Source organism: Stegodyphus dumicola, chromosome 4 (genome assembly GCF_044657685.1).
Source record: "Stegodyphus dumicola isolate Sdum_Otavi_A_Nest chromosome 4, ASM4465768v1".
NCBI classification, from domain to species: Eukaryota; Metazoa; Arthropoda; class Arachnida; order Araneae; family Eresidae; genus Stegodyphus; species Stegodyphus dumicola.
The window spans coordinates 141388621-141409402 of NC_140771.1; the positions used below are offsets into that span (position 1 = coordinate 141388621).

Consider the following 20782-nt stretch of genomic DNA (forward strand, 5'->3'; position numbering starts at 1 on the left):
TTTGTTCCCACATACTAAGAAACTGCCTCTCAATTTGCCATGTTGAATTTTCTAATTTTTTTTTTATTATTTTCATGCCCCTTTCCCCCCAAAAAAAAATAAATGAAAATCACAAATTGTAGGCATTTAAACAGATTATCTAAATTCTACTGTATATTCATAAAACATTTCTAGCAACTTTCAAGGAACATTTTTTACAACAACTATTTGATATATTTTCTTTTCCTGCAGTTCAATAAAGAATTATAATACAAATCAACTGCATGTAGATAATTTAAAACACATAGCACTTATCTGAAAAGAAAGTAAGCCATTTCTAAAAATGTATAAAAAAATACATACCAGGTTTAATAATATTTTTCGAATCCTCTTTAAAACCAACAATGGTGCCAGTGCCTTGACTTACTTTCCCTGTAAGCATCTCTAAGTTTACTTTCATTTCTCTGTCACCTGCAAGTTAAAAATATACAGTAAAGCAATTCAAATCTGGGCAACTGAACTTGTACAAATAATTTTAAAATGTGATTTCGAGACTTACCAGATTTTGGATGTATAATGGCCAATGTGGTGGTTCCATTTTCATTCTGCCGTAAAAATCCAAACTGAAAGTATGCACTATTAAGTACACAGACTGGAAAAATATTTCTAACAAAAGAATGCATGCTATTCTCTCAGAAAAATAAAAGAGATAATTTCACATGTGTAAAATATTTTAACATAACTACAAATGATATATATTTACACAAATTCGCAAAATAATGGTCAAAATTTTGAGAATTTTCACATTTGATCAATTGTTTCCAAAAATGATGGATAAATTTAAACGAAACTTAATATGGACAAAGACTGTTATTATACAAAAGGTATATTATACAGTACAAAGTCCGAGATCTGGACATCCAAAACCTGGAATGATCTAAAATCTAAACCTCAAAGCCACCAACTTTTTTCAAGGAATTTTTTTGTATGCTTAACACTTGGCATGTTATTTTTTCTCCCCATAATAAAACATGTGGAGAGTTCCGATTCTTAATTTCACTTTGATACTAAATAAAATACCTCATTACTGAAGAAACAATCATTCTAGCATAAATTTGCGTGACCAATAATTTGATTCCATAGCTGCACATCTGCTTGGCATACAAATCAAACTGAAACTTCTACAAAGAAACATCGTTGATTTTACACCTACTAATATTTTATATCCCTGATACCAACATGGCAAATCATTATTTGTTATACAGTCAAAAGTCGTTAATTCGGACACCCATAATTCGGAATGATCTATAATCCGGACATCAAAACTAAAAACTTTCTGCGCATGCGCCACGTTGACACATGCGCAGAGGCGTTCACACTTGCGCGTAAGACCTTTTACGACTGCGCATATGAGTGTGCGCAAGTGCAGAATACGTTTTCGCGTGCGCATTTTATGTATAATGGACGTATAAGCTAAAATTATCTAATTATCTATTTCAGTTAATGTTGATGATTGCGTTGTTCCTTAATTTTCGAATTGCATCCGGCTTATTATTTTTTGCAGACTGTAAGAGCAATTTTATAAAAGTAAGCTTAAACTTTCGATTATATCAAATAGAATTTCCGATATATATTTGTTAATATGTAAAGGATCTAAAGCGAAAGTATGTTTTGAAATCCGAAATCTGTTTATCAATTTCACGCTGCTCGGCGGCGGGCGCCTAATGAATTGGAAGTTGATTTGTCAGCACTATCTTCAGCGCAGATGTTTTTATTTTATTTGGCTTATAATTCCTTACCAAATGTAGTATTTCATCTGGATATGCTCCGTCTTTGATATGATTTAAAACAAGTTCCTCGTCATTATAATTCGCTTCCGATAGCGAAGAAAAGTGACAGAGGTTATTAAAACAAAAAACAAGAAATTATGTCTGTTTAATAGAATTAAAGAGAAAGTATTATCACATGAAACGAAGCAAAACTTAAACAACTTACATTGAAAGAAATGTTTAATAAAGTAAACAAATAAATATTAAGCTTTTTCTTTTTGCAAATTTTGATACCCTTTAGATCATAATTGTTCTTTATTTCATAAATTTCGGTTTCATATTTTTAATTTTAGAATTTCTGCATGCCATCTTACGAGATTTAAACTGATGATCTATAATCCGGAAAAATCGATAATCCGGAATCGCCGAAGTCCCGACGAGTCCAGATTAACGACTTTTGACTGTATTTTGCTTTCATCACTGCATGTTTATCTAACACATGACAACTTCAGTAATTATTCATGCAGCAAAGCCTAAACAATTTGATTTTATATTAATAATTGAATAACAAAGAATATGATAACCTTTTCTGTTGACATTATGCTTGGCGATGATTACAGATTTAAGTTAATGATTCTAAGAAATATGAAGAGGAAAATTTAACAAAAAATTTCTTTCCATGTGCTAAAAATAGATTTTGTTAATGATACTCATAGGCCAAAAAATTACATTTAGTACTATTTGAATTAAGAATAACTGATTCGTTATTCAAATAAACCCAGAACTTGCACCACAGCTCGTACGTCTGGCATCTCGTATGGCGCCACAGCTGAATTTAAGGAACATAAATTTTTTGCAATTTAAAGAAGCAACGAGCAGCAAAATTTCTAGAATTTAAGGAAAGCAGTAGGATCCAAAATTTAGAACTTAGGCATTTGGTAGCAGAATTTAGGACTCGCAGGGACTGCACCAGGTGGTAAGATATCTAGCTCCAGCCCTCGATAAGTCTTAAGTATACGTGAGAATTCATTTATTCAGAACTCAGATAAGCCCTAAACCCATGCAAGAAATAGATGTAAGTATAATAAATAACTAAACTAATATAATTAAGGCTTAATTATCTCAGTATGCAATAGATGCAAGACAAAATTTAGTGGAACAACTTGTCTTTCATCGCCAATCTCCTAATACATAGCCAATAATGTATAGTGGACGCTATAAAGCTAGGCTAAAATTATACTTTACTGATTCCAAGGAATTAGCCAAGAATTCCAAGTAATCTTTGGATTAATCCTTGGCTAATTCCTAACTGAATCCAAAGATTAATCATAATACAGCAGATTGCATTTTTCCTTAACTTTCTGATTTTTCCAGCTTACTATTTTTTTGCAGGCTGTTATTATTACAACAATTTTATGAAAATTAAAGTTTGAACTTTTGATTATGTCGAAAAGAGTTTCTAATTCTGGAGCTACAACGGGATCTACAAAGCAAAAGTATGTTTTGATGTCCATTGAACAAAAAGTGGGATTAATACAAAAATGGATAAAGTTATATCCGTCTCAAAAATATGGGAGGAGTATGGTAATAGAAAGTCAACTGTACATGACATAAAAAAACAGAAAAAAGGAACTTTTGATTTTTTTTTTTATGCCAACACCTCACTCACAACAAAAAACAGAAAAATTATTCGTTATGCTAAAAGTGAAGATCATGACAAAGTAATAATTGAATGGGTCAGACAGCATCACAGCAGGGGCGTGCCATTGATGGGTCACATACTAATGGCACAAGCTAAAATATTTCACTAAGAAACGAACTTTAAAACTGAGTGCACATATTTGACAGGTTGGTTAGCCAAATTTTAAAATCGCCATTGTTTAAAGCAATAAAAAATTTCAGGTGAAAAAGCTTCAGCTGATATTGAAGCTGCTGAATTATTTGAAGACAAATTCGTTGAACTCACTAACAGTGAAAAGTAGCTTCAGAACAAATTTACAGTACTGATGAAACTCATCTTTTCTGACAACATGAATGTGAAATACCTTGGCAACCTCTACAGAAAAGGCTTCAAATTGTGTCAAAGATTCCAAAGCAAGGCTAACAATTTTATGATGCATAAATGCTGCATGAACACACAGATGTAAACTTTTCACAATTGGATAAAATATGGAACCTTGAGCTATAAACAAACATATATATATGAAGTATAAAACCCCTGTTTTATATACATATATATATGCAAATAAAAGAGCATAGATGACACAAGCATTAATGAACGATAGGTTTAATAATATCATTTCATACCCTAGGCTTGGCAACATTTGAATTTGGTTGGTTCACCTGATGATGCAAAAATTGTCCTGGTTGTAGACAACTATGCAGCTCACACTTCACTTAAAGTTTTTTATGAAAGATAGTGTATCCATATTATTTTTTCCTCCAAAATTATACGTCCATTTATGGATATTAGAATAGTTCGCACACTGAAATGCAAATATAAAGTAGCATTTTTAAAGTCCATCTTAAATTTCTTGAATAATGGAAAGAATTTAAAAAATATTTTAGCATAAAATCTGTTATGTAGAGCATCGCAAGATCGTGGAGGATGAGTCTCCAGATACTTTAAAAAATACTTGGCATAACTTATGGCCAGCTACCATATTTCATGATGAGGATGATGAAGATGATTGCCGCGAATATGAAGGTTTTCGGATATTGAAAACCAAAGGTAAAATTTTCCAACTGTGGTGAAATGTCAAAAAGTGGTAATAAATGAAGATGGCATAAGTGATGAAGTTTTTCATTATAATGTCAATGCTCCAATCATAAATCAATTAACAGACAGTGAAATCTGTAGTATGGTTCTAGATCCAGAAAATATCACTACCGATAGTAAAGAAAGTGACAGAGAGGTTATTGAAAACAAAAAAAAAAAAATCAATTGACAAGTTAGTCGGAATTATCGATGCAGCACTTACAGGACTTGAAAAATGGAACTCTGTTATTGGACAAGAAATTGAAACTACTCATATGCAATTCAGAAGTCAAACAACAAAAATCAGCGTTATACCCACAAAACTGTGAAAGTTTTGTGGGTATAATGCTGATTTTTGTTGTTTGACTTCTGAATTAGTATTTATTCGGCGTGTTATTGTGTATTAATACTCATATACATTAAAGCAACTACCAGCAAAGTCTAAAATATGCTCAGAATCTTCCAGAATGAAATTCAGTAGCAACAGATCACTTGTTACAGGAATATTTCTTGTCTTTTACATATTTAATCAATGATAATATTTGAGTTAAAATAACCTGCCAAATAACGATTATTGTAAGAGCTACAGCAACAAGAATCGGTGCAATATTCATAAAATATTAAGAAGTTTGAAGTTTTAGTTTTGAAGTTTCTTCTTCAATTGCAAAGAACAAATAACAAACCAGAAGCCAGTGATAAGATGAGGTAAGGTAAAGCAATAAAAATGATAGGAAGGAAGTCAAACTACTGGTGCTCTCAGTTGATGAAAATGGAAAACAGTTATGAAATAATTTCCTTAAAAGCTAAGGGTAGAGATGGATTAGAATTGGACAACTAGAATTGAAAACATATTTATGAATGTAAAACCCCTATAGAAAATCTAATTTGCCAAAGGAAGATTTTTTTAAAAAATAATTTCAGCTGCAAAAAATGGAAAATGTGATTTTCTGACCAACAAGTATTGGGTAACAGGAGATTTGTGTGTTCCTTTTTGCCTAACATATGCCTCATGTTCCTTAGTATAAAATTTTAAGGCTATCTTAGTTTGACCAAGGTAAATTAAACCACATTGGCAAGGAATCCTGTATATAACCCAGGAATTCATATCCAGAATGGGATCCTTAAAATATGAAATTGTGGTTTTTATTGATAGAAGGGAAAAATGACCCGAAAGTTGAGTTGCTGTAAAATACATGCAATTTTATAACTAACTCATGGGAAAAAAGGAATGACACTAGAATTCTTATAATCTCCTAAAATGAGAAGGTGCCTTTGAGTTTTCTGATGTGCTGCAATATGAGTTTTTTAACCACTTTGTCAATAACGTTAAGTGAAAAGCCTCTGTCAATAACAACTGCTTTTAAGTTATTTAGTTCTTAATCAAGAGTCGATTTGGAGGAGCAAACTTGAAGGTGCACGGAAAACAAAGGAATAAAATGAAGCTAACTTCTGTTTAGCCAAATGACATGATTTGAAGTGTGGTGTACGGTAAACAGGTGAAAGTTTATGGTAAACAATACTGCTGAAGTTGGATATGTTGCGTGATCATGATGTCAAGGAGTGGAAGGGAATTAGATGGCTCAGGTTCAAAAATGAGCTGAATGGCAAGATCAATAGAATTCAGTATTGATAAAACTTTATTTAAATCATCTTTTACCATCAAATAAGGAAAAGGTGTTGTCAATGTAGCAGAACCGCACAGGGAAGTTTAAAATTTAAATAATTTTGATTCATAATAACGAATATAGATATTAGCAAGGATAAGACTAAAAGGGAGTTCCCATGGCTAATCCCTCAGCTTGCTTGTAATATTCATTATGGAAAACAAAATGTGTTTGTTTCAGGCATAGATGAGTAAGGGAAATCAATGAATCAAAATAAATAAATTCAACTTTCAGGTAATTTTCTCTTCTGCCAATAACATTTGCAGTTCCATACTTAAAAACTGCATTCTGGATATGAAGTCCTGGGGTATACACAGAATTCCTTAACAATGTGGTTTAATTTACATTGATAAAATTAATAGAGCCATAAAGTTTCATGCTAAGGAACATGAGGCATATGTTAGGAAAAAAGAAATATATAAATCCTTGGTTGCAAAATTCTATTGGTCAGAAAATAACATTTTCCATTTTTCTGCAGCCAAAATTATTCAAAAAGCATCTTCTGTTGGCAAATTAGATTTTCTAGAGGCATTTCAACATTCTTAAAAATCTTTCAGTTCTAGTTAAGGATCCAAATTCTAATCTGTCTTTACCCTCAGCTTTTAAGAAAATTATTTCATAGTTATTTTCATTTTTATCAACAGAAAGCACCAGCAACATTACTTACTTCCTTGTTCTTTTATTACCTTATTTGATCTTATCATTGGCTTCTTTTTCGTCACTTGCAATTCTGCAGTTGAAGAAGTAGGCACTATATTCAAACCTTATATACTCCTGCAAATTTATAATAACATAATAATAAATAACATAATAATGTTCCTTTAATTCTTCCAATAATCAACGATAATATGTTCAAGAGCCTCATATTTATTTGGTTAATGCAAAAATATATAAATTCTAGAATGATTTCAAAAATAAATATTCCCTTTATATGTATGACTTTTCTTCCATCAAATTTTTAAGTGCTCATTTTCACAGTACATTTCATACACAAAGATCCAGAATGCAACTTGGGCTTTAGCCTTCTAGAGCTTTTAGATTTGATCATTAGTAGTATAAAAGGTTTGTAAAAGTAATTAAAAAAAAAAAAAAAAAGAATATGAGAATTAAAAAGAATTATACTGATTTCCTTGATGAAGCTTATTTTAATTGTGTTCATGTAAGTGAAGGTTGAAAAATAATTTTAGAAAGCAAAATATTCCGCAATTTTTAATTCACTAAAGAATCCTGGAGGGAGGGGTCTAAGTACCACATATTCCCATATTATAATGCAACAGGAAATCAGAACAATACAACTTTGATATGTAAATCTATTTCTCATATACCTTACTGTTTGGTCTTTTGAGTGTCAAACGATTAGCTGCAGCTTTTGCAGCTCGTTGTGCTTGTTGTAGAATTTCTTCAGGGCTCATTTCATCATCATCATCATCTGCCTCTACAGTATTCCAACTAATGGGAGGAAATTGAAAAACCTCAAAAATTTAAATATTTTTTTAATATTAAAATCTTAAAACACACTTATATAATTTTAACAAAAAAGTAAATAAATTGAAAATATTTCTTTGAAACAAACTAAAAATTTAAAAAGTTTATCCAATAATAAATAATTTACTTTTCCAGAAACAAATTCCAGGTTATTACATGAAACAATATAACAACTGAAAAAATAAAACAAAATACTTGTTCCACCTTATCAGCCTTTTCTAACTTTTTATGGTTACAAAAGTTACATGAAACAGGTTTTTTTTTATTATTATTATTATTATTATTATTATTTATTTATTTTTATTATTATTTTTTATTTATTTTTATTTTTAATTAGCCATTAAAATCAACAGAAACATGCATTAAATATCTTTTAATATTACAAATAAAATCAATATTACTTTTCACATGAAACACAGCATTTACATTTGCAAATAAATAATTCTGTATTATACAGTACAAAGTCCGAAATCCAGACTCGTCGGGACTTTGGCAATTCCAGATTTGAGATTTTTCCGGATATTAGATCATCAATTTACATCTGGTAAGATGGCATGCAGAAATGATACAGTTAAAAATATGAAATCATAATTTATGAAATAAAGAACAATTATGATCTAAAGGGTATCAAATTTACAAAAAAAAATGCTTAATATTTATTTGTTTACTTTATTAAACATTTTTTTCAATGTAAGTTGTTTAAGTTGCTTCCACAAAAAAATTCAAAAAGTTCCTTTTTCTTATATCATATACAGTTGACTTTCCAATGCCATACATACTCCTCGCATAATTTTGAGACGGATATGCCTTTATCCATTTTTTCCAGCAATTCCAATTTTTGTTTAATGGACATTGAAACATGGTTTCGCTTTGTAGATCCTTTGGCAGCTCCAGAATTGGAAAATCTTTTCGACATAATCGAAAGTTCAAGCTTATTTTTTATAAAATTGCCGTAATAATAACAGTCTGCAAAATAATAAGCTGGATCAAATTAGAAGATTAAGGAGCAGCACAGTCCGCTAGATTAACTGAAATGCCTTAGAATCAGTAAAGATAATTTTAGCCTAGCTTAATAGCATCTGTTATACATTATTGGCTGTGTATTACAAGATTGGCTATGAAAGCAAAGTTGTTTCGCTAAATTTTGTCTTGCTCTTATTGTGTACTGAAATTAAGCCAGATTTGGATCCCAGTGCTTTCCCTAAATCGTAAAAAACTTTTCATCCCTTAATTTTGTAGTTTGGTGTTTCCCCAAATTCCAAAAATTTCTTCTTTCCTAAATTCTGCCGTCCGGTGCCGACATATTCCGTCGCCGCTTCTGGGTTTATGATGAATAACATATCAGTTATTTTTAATTAAAATAGCACTAAATGTAATCTTTTGGCCTATGAGTTTCATTAACAAAATCTATTTTTAGCATATAAAAAGAATTTTTGTTGAATTTTTCCTCGTCAACATTTCTTATAGCATTTAAAAATCTACAATCGTTGCCAAGCGTAACGTTAGCATAAAAGGTTGCCATACTCTTGTTATTAAATTACTAAGTTTAAACATCACAGCGTGAGTTATTACTGAAGCTGTCATCTACTGATAAACATGCTGTGATGAAAGCAAAATATAATAAATAATGGCTTGCCAGGTCGGCGTCAGGAATGTAAAATAGGTGAATGTTTTGGTTTGAGATGTATGCCCAGCAGATACTCAGCTACGGAGCCAAATTATTAATCTTACGAATTTATGCTTACATGATTGTTTTTCCATAATGAGGTATTTTATTTAGTGCCTAAGTGAAATTAAGAATCGGAATTTTTAAGTGAAAATCTCCACGTTTTATTATGGAAGGAAAAATCAAATGCGCATGCGTAAAGCATATAAAAAAAAAATGTTTGTGACTTTGAGGTCCGGATTTTAGATAATTCCTGATAATGGATGTCCGTATTTCGGACTTTGTACTGTAATAAGAAAAGATATTTTATAGACCATGTAAATATATTTACATACCATGGAGCAACTTTTGACTTCTTTGCTTCTGGCTGAGCCATAGCACCTGGTTCAGCAGTTATTTCAGTGCCAGGTAATGACTCTTCGCTTTCATCATTAATATCGAAACCTAGTTCATCAACACTTAAATCTAACATATATGGGAAAGTACGTTTAAGGCACATCAGCTGATCCTAAGAAAATATTTTTGAAAATAAAAAATAAATAACACTTTGTAAACAAGTAATTTGCAATCAGGAATTTTAAACAAATATTAGCCTACAAAATAACAAGCATAATAAAGGAATAAAAAATAAATATCTATTCAGATTACATTTACACACAGATTACAATCTATCCAGATTACATCTGCATCTTTCCTATAAGATCTTTAAGAAAAATGCAGGTTCTTGTGAGTTGTATGGTAACGGGACTTATCGTAAACAGCAAAAATTGTCATAATTTTCCAGTAAAATACCTCCTATTCAGAAAGTGATATTACAGTTGTGTAGCAGTGTTGTGAAAGCTATAAAATAGTCCAAGTGAAATTTTTGGTACTTGTAAATTAGCTAGAATATAGCTTAAAGATTGGAAATTATGGTGATGGTTTGGCTAACTTGTTCTTTCCCTGACACTGCCCGTAGTATAGCCACCAACAATATAATTCAATTTACAGGATATTATTCATGCATTAACTCACTCTTATTATGTATATGGCTCTATAATCATTTCTATCTGTGAGAAAATGATTTGTTTTATACTTCTAGTACTACACACAAAATGCAGAAATATAGTTGCAATAGGAAGGCAGACATTATTAGTTATTCTCGTTTTTGGCATTTTATGGTAGCTTCTGATTTTGGATACTTTCAAGTACTAAAACAATGTTTATTTGTTTATAATCCATCCTTTAGATTAGATAAGCTTAAAAAATTTTATATTAAAACCATTGTTTTAAAAAATGAAAAGTAATTCCTCTGCCTCTTAAAAAAATTAAATAAGATTAAACCATTAAACAATTAATTTGAATACTCTCAATTCAAGCCACATTATGTGCTAAAGACATCTGAAACACATGTAACATTCATTATTAAAACTCAAATGCCCATTTAACAATAAAAGGGATGTGTGTGATTAAGGGGAATCTCCTGAATTTAAAAATAGAATAGTAACGTTTACTTTGTGATGACACAGATTGAAATTTGTAGTATTATATGATATTAATCATGTATCTTATTAGTTTTTTTTTATATAGTACAATATTAAAAAAAAGTATGTACCTCCTTGATTGGAAGCCAAGTAGTTTCCGGAATTAAGAAGAGAGATTTTCAGAATTACAGGTAAGTAAATTTACTTTTCACCATATAATCTACATTCATTTTTGTTGTACATCTGTTTTCATCAATCCTGACAAGTGATGGGTTCGTTATAGTTTTGCTTACATTTAATGGTAAGCCACCCAGGATTGTTTAATGTATGCTTAATGATTTAATATAAAAGTTTAGTTTTATAAATAAAATGGAGCTTAATAAAAAATTACATACCAGTGTAAGATATTCCTTTATGAAGACCACAAATATTTAGAAAGAAATTCATAAAATGGAAGTAGACAGAGGTATGCTCCAAGATAACCTCACTAAATTGGAAAATTGAATGGAGATTTGAGATACCTTGTTCAAAAAACTGTAGATGCATTATTCAATTCTGACACTGGAGATGGAGTGCTAATGCCAGCATGAATGACACTGAAGAACATTATGATGAGAATATTACTATGAATAGGCATGCAAATTTAAAATTAACAGGCACCATTCAGAATGAAAATAATTCAGTACGCAGTTATGAAGAGTTAAAGGTTAAGAATTATAAACTTCCTAAAATCAAAATTAAAAAATTCAGCATAGAATTAATTAATTCTGGTCATAATTTAAGAAGATAGATGAGGATAAGAATTTACATGATAGTGACAAGTTTCAGTATCTTAACAATGCATGTAGCTAGGTACATGTGTTAAAAAATTTACTGAAATTTATCCACATATCTCAGAAAATTAAAAAACTCTATTTTCTGCATTACGGAATCACTCTGACAAAAAAAAAAAAAAAAAAAGATTTACTTATAGAATTATATATTAGAACTGCTAAAGTTAATAAATTGTAATGTAGGGGCTAGTAGTGAAGATAGATTACCATAATTTGAAATTTTTGAAAAAATTGAGGTCTCTCTAGAGTTCATGCAGTTAGACAAGGAAGTTATTTTCACATGGCTTTCTCCTATTAATTTTTAAAAAGAGAAATATATAGTGATGAACGGTTACAATTAGCTAAGCACAGTTTCAGGGTAGCAACTTCAAGAGATAATTTAAAGATAATAAGAAGTGGAAGGAACCTAAACTGCCTACAATAGCAGACCTTTTCATAGGAAAAGAATTAATGTGTATTTTCTGTGAAAAGTTGAATGATAGTAAAGAATGCATAACTGCTCGGTCACTACCACTTTCAGAAAAAATACACCATGCATATGTGAAAAAAGATGTCTTAAGCCTATGCATTTGGCTAAGCAGTGTAAAAGTACGATGTGTTGTCAAATTTGTTCAAAAGATCATCCAGTTTTCTTTGCTCAAATTTGGATCTTAATAAGAATTCGGGGGGGGGGGGGGAAGTCTTTAAAGTTACTGCGAAGCACCACTTTAAACCAGAGTAGCTGCAATGAGATAGCACTAATGACTTCAGAGGTAACAGTTGTATGGATAAATTGAATGAAGAATATTAGGGCACTTTTAGGCTGCGAACCAGAGAAATCTTTTACAGTAGATGATACAGTCACATACCTAAGGCTGAAGTATAGTTCTGCAGTCAATTTAGCTCATTCCTTTTTGGAGGGTTCACGAACTGAAGTGATTGTACATAAAACTTACAGTTATGTTCTCTTAGTTAAGTATTCAGAACTAATAGAAGAATTAAAATTCCTAAACCAAAGTGTAACATGTGGGAAAATATCAAGACTTCCAAGATTTCTAATTTCAAAAGGACTGAAAAAACACAGAATTTGGCTTTCTGACTTAGGACCAAAGTGTCCCAAATATTGAATTTCTTATATCAAAGATTATTAACTGGAAAAGTGAAACAATTAAGAAGATGGCTAACCACCTCTGAAACTAAATTTGATTGGATTCTTTATGGGCCAACTTCTGACGAAAGCGATGTCAACATTTCTTCAATGATATTTGCAAGTATAGTTGTAAGATATCTAAAAATTTCTGAGCTTTGGCAGTTAAAAATAATAGATTAAAGATCCTTGAGAATGTCATACCAAGAAGCAGAGTCAGCAGAGGAAGAAAAAGGTCAAGATCCTTTTTTGAAAAGGCAAAGTTGATCTCTGTTGGGTTTATCTTCCCTGGCTTGAGGAGCATGCAGACATTCCATTTAATCAAGATATAGAAAAAAGATGCCTCTTAAATGCAACAAGAAAACTAAAAAGTATCAATAAATATTGAGAATATGATGGCGTGAGAAAAAGAATGAATTGCAGAAAAGGTGCCAGTAGAAAATTTAGATTCCAAACCACATTACTTTCCTCACCAACTAATTACCAAACTGGATAGTCTAAGATAAGACATGTATTCACAGACTTGCATCTTACTAAAATAAGACATGTATTTGATATTTCATGCAAACTGTGAATAATTCTTCACTTAACAAAGCAAATATTGGCAGTTGTAATGAGACTCAGAGAAAAGCCTATTAGAATAATTTGAGATATATGAAGCACTTTTCTTCAAACTGAGCTGAAAGAAGATCGTGACTATTTAAGTTTTTATGGTAGGAAAATAACTCAAATACCTATGTTTTCCAACATAAAAGAATGGTTTTGGGGTTATATGTAATGATTTCTTATTGGAAGCTGTAATTAATTACAGTTTTTCCAGTGCTTCAGAAGAATTCAAAATCTACTGCAAGGAAACTAATCTTTTTGTACTGATAACTGCATTTCATTAGTCAATGATGAATTGAGTTAAAAGATTTTGTAATAGGCTTTACAGAAATACTTGTGCAGGCTAAAATACTCAAGAATTTGGCAGTTTGGTTCCATCAGCAAAACTGGAAATACAGTGCTAATGAATGAACTGAAGCTAGGCATAGTTTCCACAGAAATCATGCCTTTTTGTTAGGCCTACAGTAGAATAAAAAAAGATTATACTCTACAAGTCAATTTAAAACTTAGGAAAGAATCTCCATCCAAAAGGGATATTTTATCTCTTGCAAAGCAAGTTTTGGATCCTGTTGGATTTTTGACACCTGGTAAGTTATTAATGCAACGTTTACCAAGTAAATTATTAATCAAAGAAGCTTCTGCTATTAAATCAAACTGGGATAAGGCTTTAACTGAAAGTATTCAAGAAAAATATATTAAGCGGTACAAAGAATTAGCACTTGAAGAACTGAAGCTTCCTCGACAAACTGGATATGGACAACAGAAAAATTGGTCATTGTATAACTTTTGCACCACAAGGCAATATACGCATGCAGTTGTGTTTTTCTACAATATGAATTTGCAGCTGTAGGGTTTCTCTTAGCTCCTGTAGGATTTAGAGTGAAATAGTAGATATCTGAATGAAATATTAGATCATTCATTCAAGAACTATCAAGAAGGTTATTTCAAGTGTGTAAGATATCAGTTTATTGCAAAGTCATAAAAGACTGTTCCTATTTGCCTACTCTTGGTCAGAGAAGCTGTTATATTTGCGAAAGTCGGAATAGATTTTTGTGGTTTTCTTTCCCTAAGAAATCGTACTAAAACATGGATAATCTTGCGTAGGTGTTATTTATAGAGTTGTGCACTTCAAATTTATTGCAGCTCTAAGTACAGAAGCATTTATTCAATCACCGTGAAGATTCATAACCCAATGTAGCAGACTGTCTGTCATACATTCCAATAGTGGTATCAATGTTTTGGTACTGACAATGCATTGAGAAATATAAAATAAAAAGATATCAAATGCACTGAATAAAATCAAATGGAAATTCATTCCACCCACTGCTGCTTAATGGGGTGAATGGTGGAAGTGCTCAACTTACATTATCAAAATTTTAAAAAAGAGTTTAGTACATTCAGCACTTGATTATCAAGACTTGGCTACTGTATTGTGTGATGTGCTAGTAACTATTTATGACAGATCTCTAAAGACTCGAGAAATGTGATACCTTTGACTTGCAGTATTTTCTTACAAGAAGTGAAAGAAATTGGAATAGCAGATTTTGATGCAATGGATCACAACAGACTCCAGAAAAAGGTATTCTTATTGAAGTAACATGAAGAATAGCCAAATTGCTTTCAAAAGAAATACCTAAGCCAGTTTTTGCAAAAAACAGAAGATAACAAATGAAGACTTGAAAGTAAGGGATATAAGTGAACAATGAAGATCAGAAGAGATATAATTGGCCAATGACCAAGGTAGAGATGAACACTTTTTACTAAGTAGAGATGGACATGAAAGAGAGATAAAGTTTTACACTAAAACAGGAAGTTCTGTTTGTCCAGTTCAACAATTATACCATTTAGAAGTACCAGAAAGAGATGATCTTTTCTTCAAGAGAAATGATAATTTAAAACTCAAGAAGAGTAGTGAAACCTTACAAAAGACTAAAATACTGAACATTGTTTTTTATCAGAAAGTGATTTATTTCCATTAAATCAACTGCAGGAAGATGTTAGAACTGAAATGCTCCTAATTATCAATAGATTGCATACATGATTAACGAGAATCCTTTGAAGTATAATAGTAATGAAATCAACATATGATGGTGCAGATTGAAACTTGTCATATTGTACAGGATTAATCATGTACACTGCGCAAAAAAAAACACAAAATGGGACAGTTCTATATTTCCCGTTCTACTCGGCTGATTGATGAAATTCAAAATGCGTTCTTCATGTCTCGAAAGCGTGACTTAGGATATTTATTAGATTTATATATAGCTCTATTCTAACATAGTTATTTTGACACAAAATCGGACTTTTTGGAAATAACATACCAATTTTTTTCCATATTTCGATTCTACGACTCAAATTATGCCTAGATATAATTTTTTTTTTTTTTTTTGGTGTGAAATTTATGGAGAAATTCACAAATTTATGAGACACTTTTTTTTCAGTTGCGCCAAGAATAGTTCACTTCACGAACTTCTTAATATATGGCAATCTATTTTTCTTTCCCGTGAGCGGAAAAAAAAGTCACAATCGTTCCTTTTTTCAAATAATGTTCTTTATATTATATAATTAATTATAATTGTTATTATTAAGTTCTTTTTTTTTAATTTCATTTTAATTGTTTAAGTTGCATGGTTTCTTTTGAATAACTGTTTCAAAAATTTCTATTTACACATTCGAACTGCGAAGTTTAAATAAAAGCTGCATCGTTTATTTTTTTTCAAATAGTTTTCTTTATAATTTACTTTTTTTTTTATCAAAGTTATTATTTTAGGTAATTTTTAGACTTTTATTTTAATTGTTTCTGTTGCACTGTCTCTTCAGATAATTGTTTTAAAATTTTCTATTTATTCATTCGAACTGAACATTTTAAATATATTTGTTAATATAAATTTTCCAGGATTTGATTTTATTTATTTGAATTGCGTTTCTTTCGGAATAATACTTTGTGTCCCAGACTACGATGCATCTGAAAACTGAATATATTAAAAGAGAAAATACAGTAAAGCACAGTTAACATGCCTTTCAATGTTCTGTTCAGAAATGATATATAAATGAGAAAGATGTATAACCAACATTTTAACATAGGATGACTCGCATATATTGCTTTAAATAGCTTTAACATTGTGCTCATTGCTTTACACAATTTTATCATCCTACATTTAGTTTCTTAAAATGTTACTCATATTTTAGTCAAATATTTTATTTTTGAAATCACAAGAATCAAATATGATAAGATTAAAAAGTTTTAAATTAAAAAAATACTAAATTTTACGCAAAATTTTCTTTTTTTCTTCTTAATGGCTTGCTCTTCTTCCTCAGGCATTCTGCAAGTATATTAAAAAAGCATCCAACTTTTCAAAACATCTTGGTAATTCTGACATTTATTTTAAATATAGTTATCGCCTTTGACTGCCTTTCAGCTAAAGACAGCTTTTCATTTTCTAGGCATTTTAACTATAAATAAATTTTAAAGCAAAGTCCAAAGGATAAATATCTTAATTAAAAGATTTTTTGCTAAATGACAAAATAATAAAACACTCCAGCAGTGTTTATTCTGTACCACCAACAGAACCGATTATTATATCAGCTGCAAACAATCTAAATCATATTAAAGATTGTGTTTTTTATACATTATTAGAATTAAGTACTTAAAATATTCATTCTAAGAGAATTAATGTAAAAATTTATATATATATATTTTTTTCTTAACCTTTTCACATCGGCGCACCTTTGTTTAAGACACTTGTGTGGGGCAGAAGGGAATCGAAGGCATTTACCATACAAGACGGAGGTTTTGCATTGCTAAGCCTAATTTTATATTTAAAAAAAAAAAGTTTCACTTCTAGCATCGTTATTTTTAGTATCATTTTAGATTATTACTTCGGCTCTTATATGTGTTAAAATTAGCACTTAATAAGGTTTTCTTTCTTTATTTTACATGAAAATATACTTAAAAATTTCCTTATCTTGTAAAATAATTTTTGGAAGCTCTATTCAAATTATTCCAAAGTTTTAATTGATAAAATTAATCAATAAAGTTTAAAATTAATAAAACAACATAATAAAGACTATTTATAGTAAGAAGTAACAAAATTTAAAATGAAGACTGATGTGGTAAATCTCGAAGCACAGAGAAGTATCACTTTCAAACTCTCAGAAAAAGTATCACATTCGAACTCTTAGAAAAAGTATCACTTTCTAACTCTTTAGAAAATGAATAATCACTAATCATCTGCATTAGTAAATGGTTCATTAACCATATGAGGGTATTTTTCCTCTGATAAATAGCGCCTTCCCGCCATAATAGACTAGAGGTGAGGCTTCCCGAAATAAAGAGAAGAAACGGAAATATATCTAAAAGCAATGCAAAACATAACAGAAGTCCACATATTAACCCTAAAAGACTGTACCTAGTAGAGGGGAAAATAGAATAAAAAAAAGAAATTGGATATAAATCAGACACGCAAATGTTTATATTAGCACCCCGTGATTTAAAGAGCCCACCTCTGTTTACGCTTTCCCTCCCCTCACCCTCGCAACAGTTCATGAGTAAAATACCAAAGTCCGATAGAATTTATCAAACTCAAGGTCAGGAACCTAAAACTGCATTCATTTCAAAAGTAATGGATATAGGATGCCATCTAATGGACTTCAGAAAAACGTTCCTGCTTAAAATGCGTATACACATCACCCGTCTTCTGAATGCAATCTCTAGTGGTGCGTGAATGGGACGCCCGGCTATAAGAGATGTTCTTAGGGAATGCATATATCGAATGCCCGTTCTGAAAGGGATAAAGCTGGGACATGACCCAAACTGTCAACATCCTGTTTGCTTAAAATCACGGTGAAAATAAACATTAAACGAACCTTCTCAGTATAAGACAATTCAATTTAAATGCAGTCAATGCAAAGTAGCAGACGATACGGCAAAGGTAAAAACTTACTTTTACAAATATTTAAAAAAAGGGAAAAATTTTTTAAAAAATTAAACATTTGAATAATATCATCTATACTTTAACAAAAAATAGCCTTTCATATACAGTACAAAGTCCGTAATCCAGACGTCCATTATCGGAATGATCCATAATCTGGATCTCAAAGCCACAAACGTTTTTTTTTTTTTTTTTTTCTGTATGCTTTAGGCATGGGCGTAATGCTTTTATGCATGCGCATTTAGTGTATAACGGATGGTATAAGCTAGGCTAAAATTATCTTTACTGATTCCAAGGCATTTCAGTTAATGTTGCAGATTGCACTGTTCCTTAATCTTCTAATTAAATCCAGCTTATTATTTTTTGCAGACGGTTAGAGCAATTTTATAAAAATTAAACTTGAACTTTCGATTATGTGAGAAAGAGTTTCCAATTCTGGAGCCGCCAAAGGATCTACAAAGTGAAAGCATGTTTCAAAGCCCATCAAACAAAAAGCGGAATTGCTGCAAAAAAAATGGATAAAGGCATATCCGTCTCAAAATTATGCGAGGAGTATGACATTGGTTAGTCAACTTTATGTGACATAAGCAAAAAGAAAAAGGAACTTTTTGAATTTTTTGTGGATTCTGACACCCCACTTGCAATGAATAACAGAAAAACAGTTCGTTATGCTAGGATCGTAAAAGTGACGATCATGACAAAGTGATGATTGAATGGGTCAGACAGCATCGCAGCGAGGGCGTGTCATTGACGGGTCCCATGTTAATGGCTCAAGTTAAAATATTTCATGAAGAAATGAACTTAAACACTGAGTGCATATATTTGACAGGTTGGTTAAACAAATTAAAAAATCGCCATGGTATAAGACAATTAAAAATTTCAGGTGAAAAAGGCTTCAGCTGATACTGAAGCTGCTGAATAATTTACAGATGAATTCATTGAACTCATTACTAGTGAACAATTATCTCCAGAACAAATTTACAACTCTGATGAAACTGGTCTTTTCTGGCAATATGTACCACGAAATACCTTGGCAACCTCTACAGAAAAAGCTGCAACTGGTGTCAAAGGTTCCAAAACAAGACTAACAATTTTAGCATGTGCAAATGCTGCAGGAACGCTTAAGTGCAAACTTTTTGTAATCAGAAAACATGCATGAACTCGAGCTTTTAAAGGAATAACGATTTTTCCTGTTATATATCGTGCAAATAAAAGAGCATGGATGACGCAAGCATTGATGAATGATTGGTTTGAAAATCATTTTATACCCGAGGCTAGGCAACTTAAATTTGGTTGGTTTACCTGATAACTCAAAAATAGACCTGATTGTTGACAACTGTTCGGCACATACTTCACTTAAAGTTTTAGTGAAAGATGATGTATCCGTATTATTCTTCTCTCCAAATTGTACGTCTATCATTCAGCCTATGGATATAAGAATAGTGCAAGCACTGAAATGCAAATATAAAGTAGCATTTTTGAAATCTATGTTAACTTTCAAGACTTTTTCAAGACTATTCAAGACTTTTTGAAATTTTTTAGCACAAAATCTGCTGTGTGGAGCATCTATTTCGGACATCGCAAACTAAAGGTGAAATTTTCCAGTTATTCGATTTTGTAAAGAAATGTGGAGAAGCAGTAATAAATGATGATGATATAACAGAAGCTTTTCATTGCGACGACAATGCCCCAATCATCAATCAATTAACGGACGGCGAAATCTGTAGTATGGTTCTAGATCCAGAAAATACTCCTTCTGATAGTAAAGAAAGTGACAGAGAGGTAATTGAAAACGAAAAAATTTCGATTGACAAGTTAGGCGGTATTCTCGACACAGCAATTACAGGACTTGAACAGTGGAACTTTGTAACTGAACAAGAAATTATGTCTGTTTATAGAATTAAAGAGAAAGTATTAGCACTTAAACAACTTACATTGAAAGAAATGTTTAATAACGTAAACAAATAAATATTAAGCTTTTTTTTGTAAATTTTGATACCCTTTAGATCATAATTGCTCTTTATTTCATAAATTACGGTTTCATACTTTTAATTGTATAATTTCGGCATGCCATCTTACCAGATTTAAATTGATGATCTATAATCAGGAAAAACCCCTAATCCGAAATCTTCGAAGTCCCAATGAGTCCGGATTACAGACTTTGTACTGTAGTATTAATAAATACTTATTATGCATCATTGAGGGAAAAAATTTTATATAACTAATTCTCCGTAAAAATTTATTTTAAATTTAAGGTTAAAAATAGCTGTGGCAATTCATTGTAACAAAAAATCCATAAACTACATTTGGCGTTATTAATGCCAAAAAAAAAAAAAAAGATGCCAAATTTCAAAACATGAAAATATGTAAATTTGTGTATATCTTAGGAAATTTTGATTAAAAAATTTTGATTTTTTGTAGTTATGCTTAGAACTAACTGTACCTACTTTAAGATGGCGGAAAAATTTTATGGGTTATAATTGAAAATTTTTTTCAAAAAAT

General features: G+C 30.9%; 1 protein-coding gene across 1 annotated transcript in view; it reads right to left on the minus strand.

Moving 5' to 3' along the window:
- The window catches only part of Brd7-9 (Bromodomain containing 7/9), a 77979-nt gene that overhangs the window by 24788 nt on the left and 32409 nt on the right, over window positions 1-20782 (minus strand). The window contains exons 6-9 of the mRNA XM_035369204.2: window positions 9657-9829; window positions 7496-7619; window positions 539-602; window positions 343-450 (exon numbers count right to left, since the gene is read on the minus strand). Of these exons, the coding sequence (XP_035225095.1) occupies window positions 343-450; window positions 539-602; window positions 7496-7619; window positions 9657-9829 (469 nt within the window). The remainder of the gene's footprint in view (window positions 1-342; window positions 451-538; window positions 603-7495; window positions 7620-9656; window positions 9830-20782) is intronic.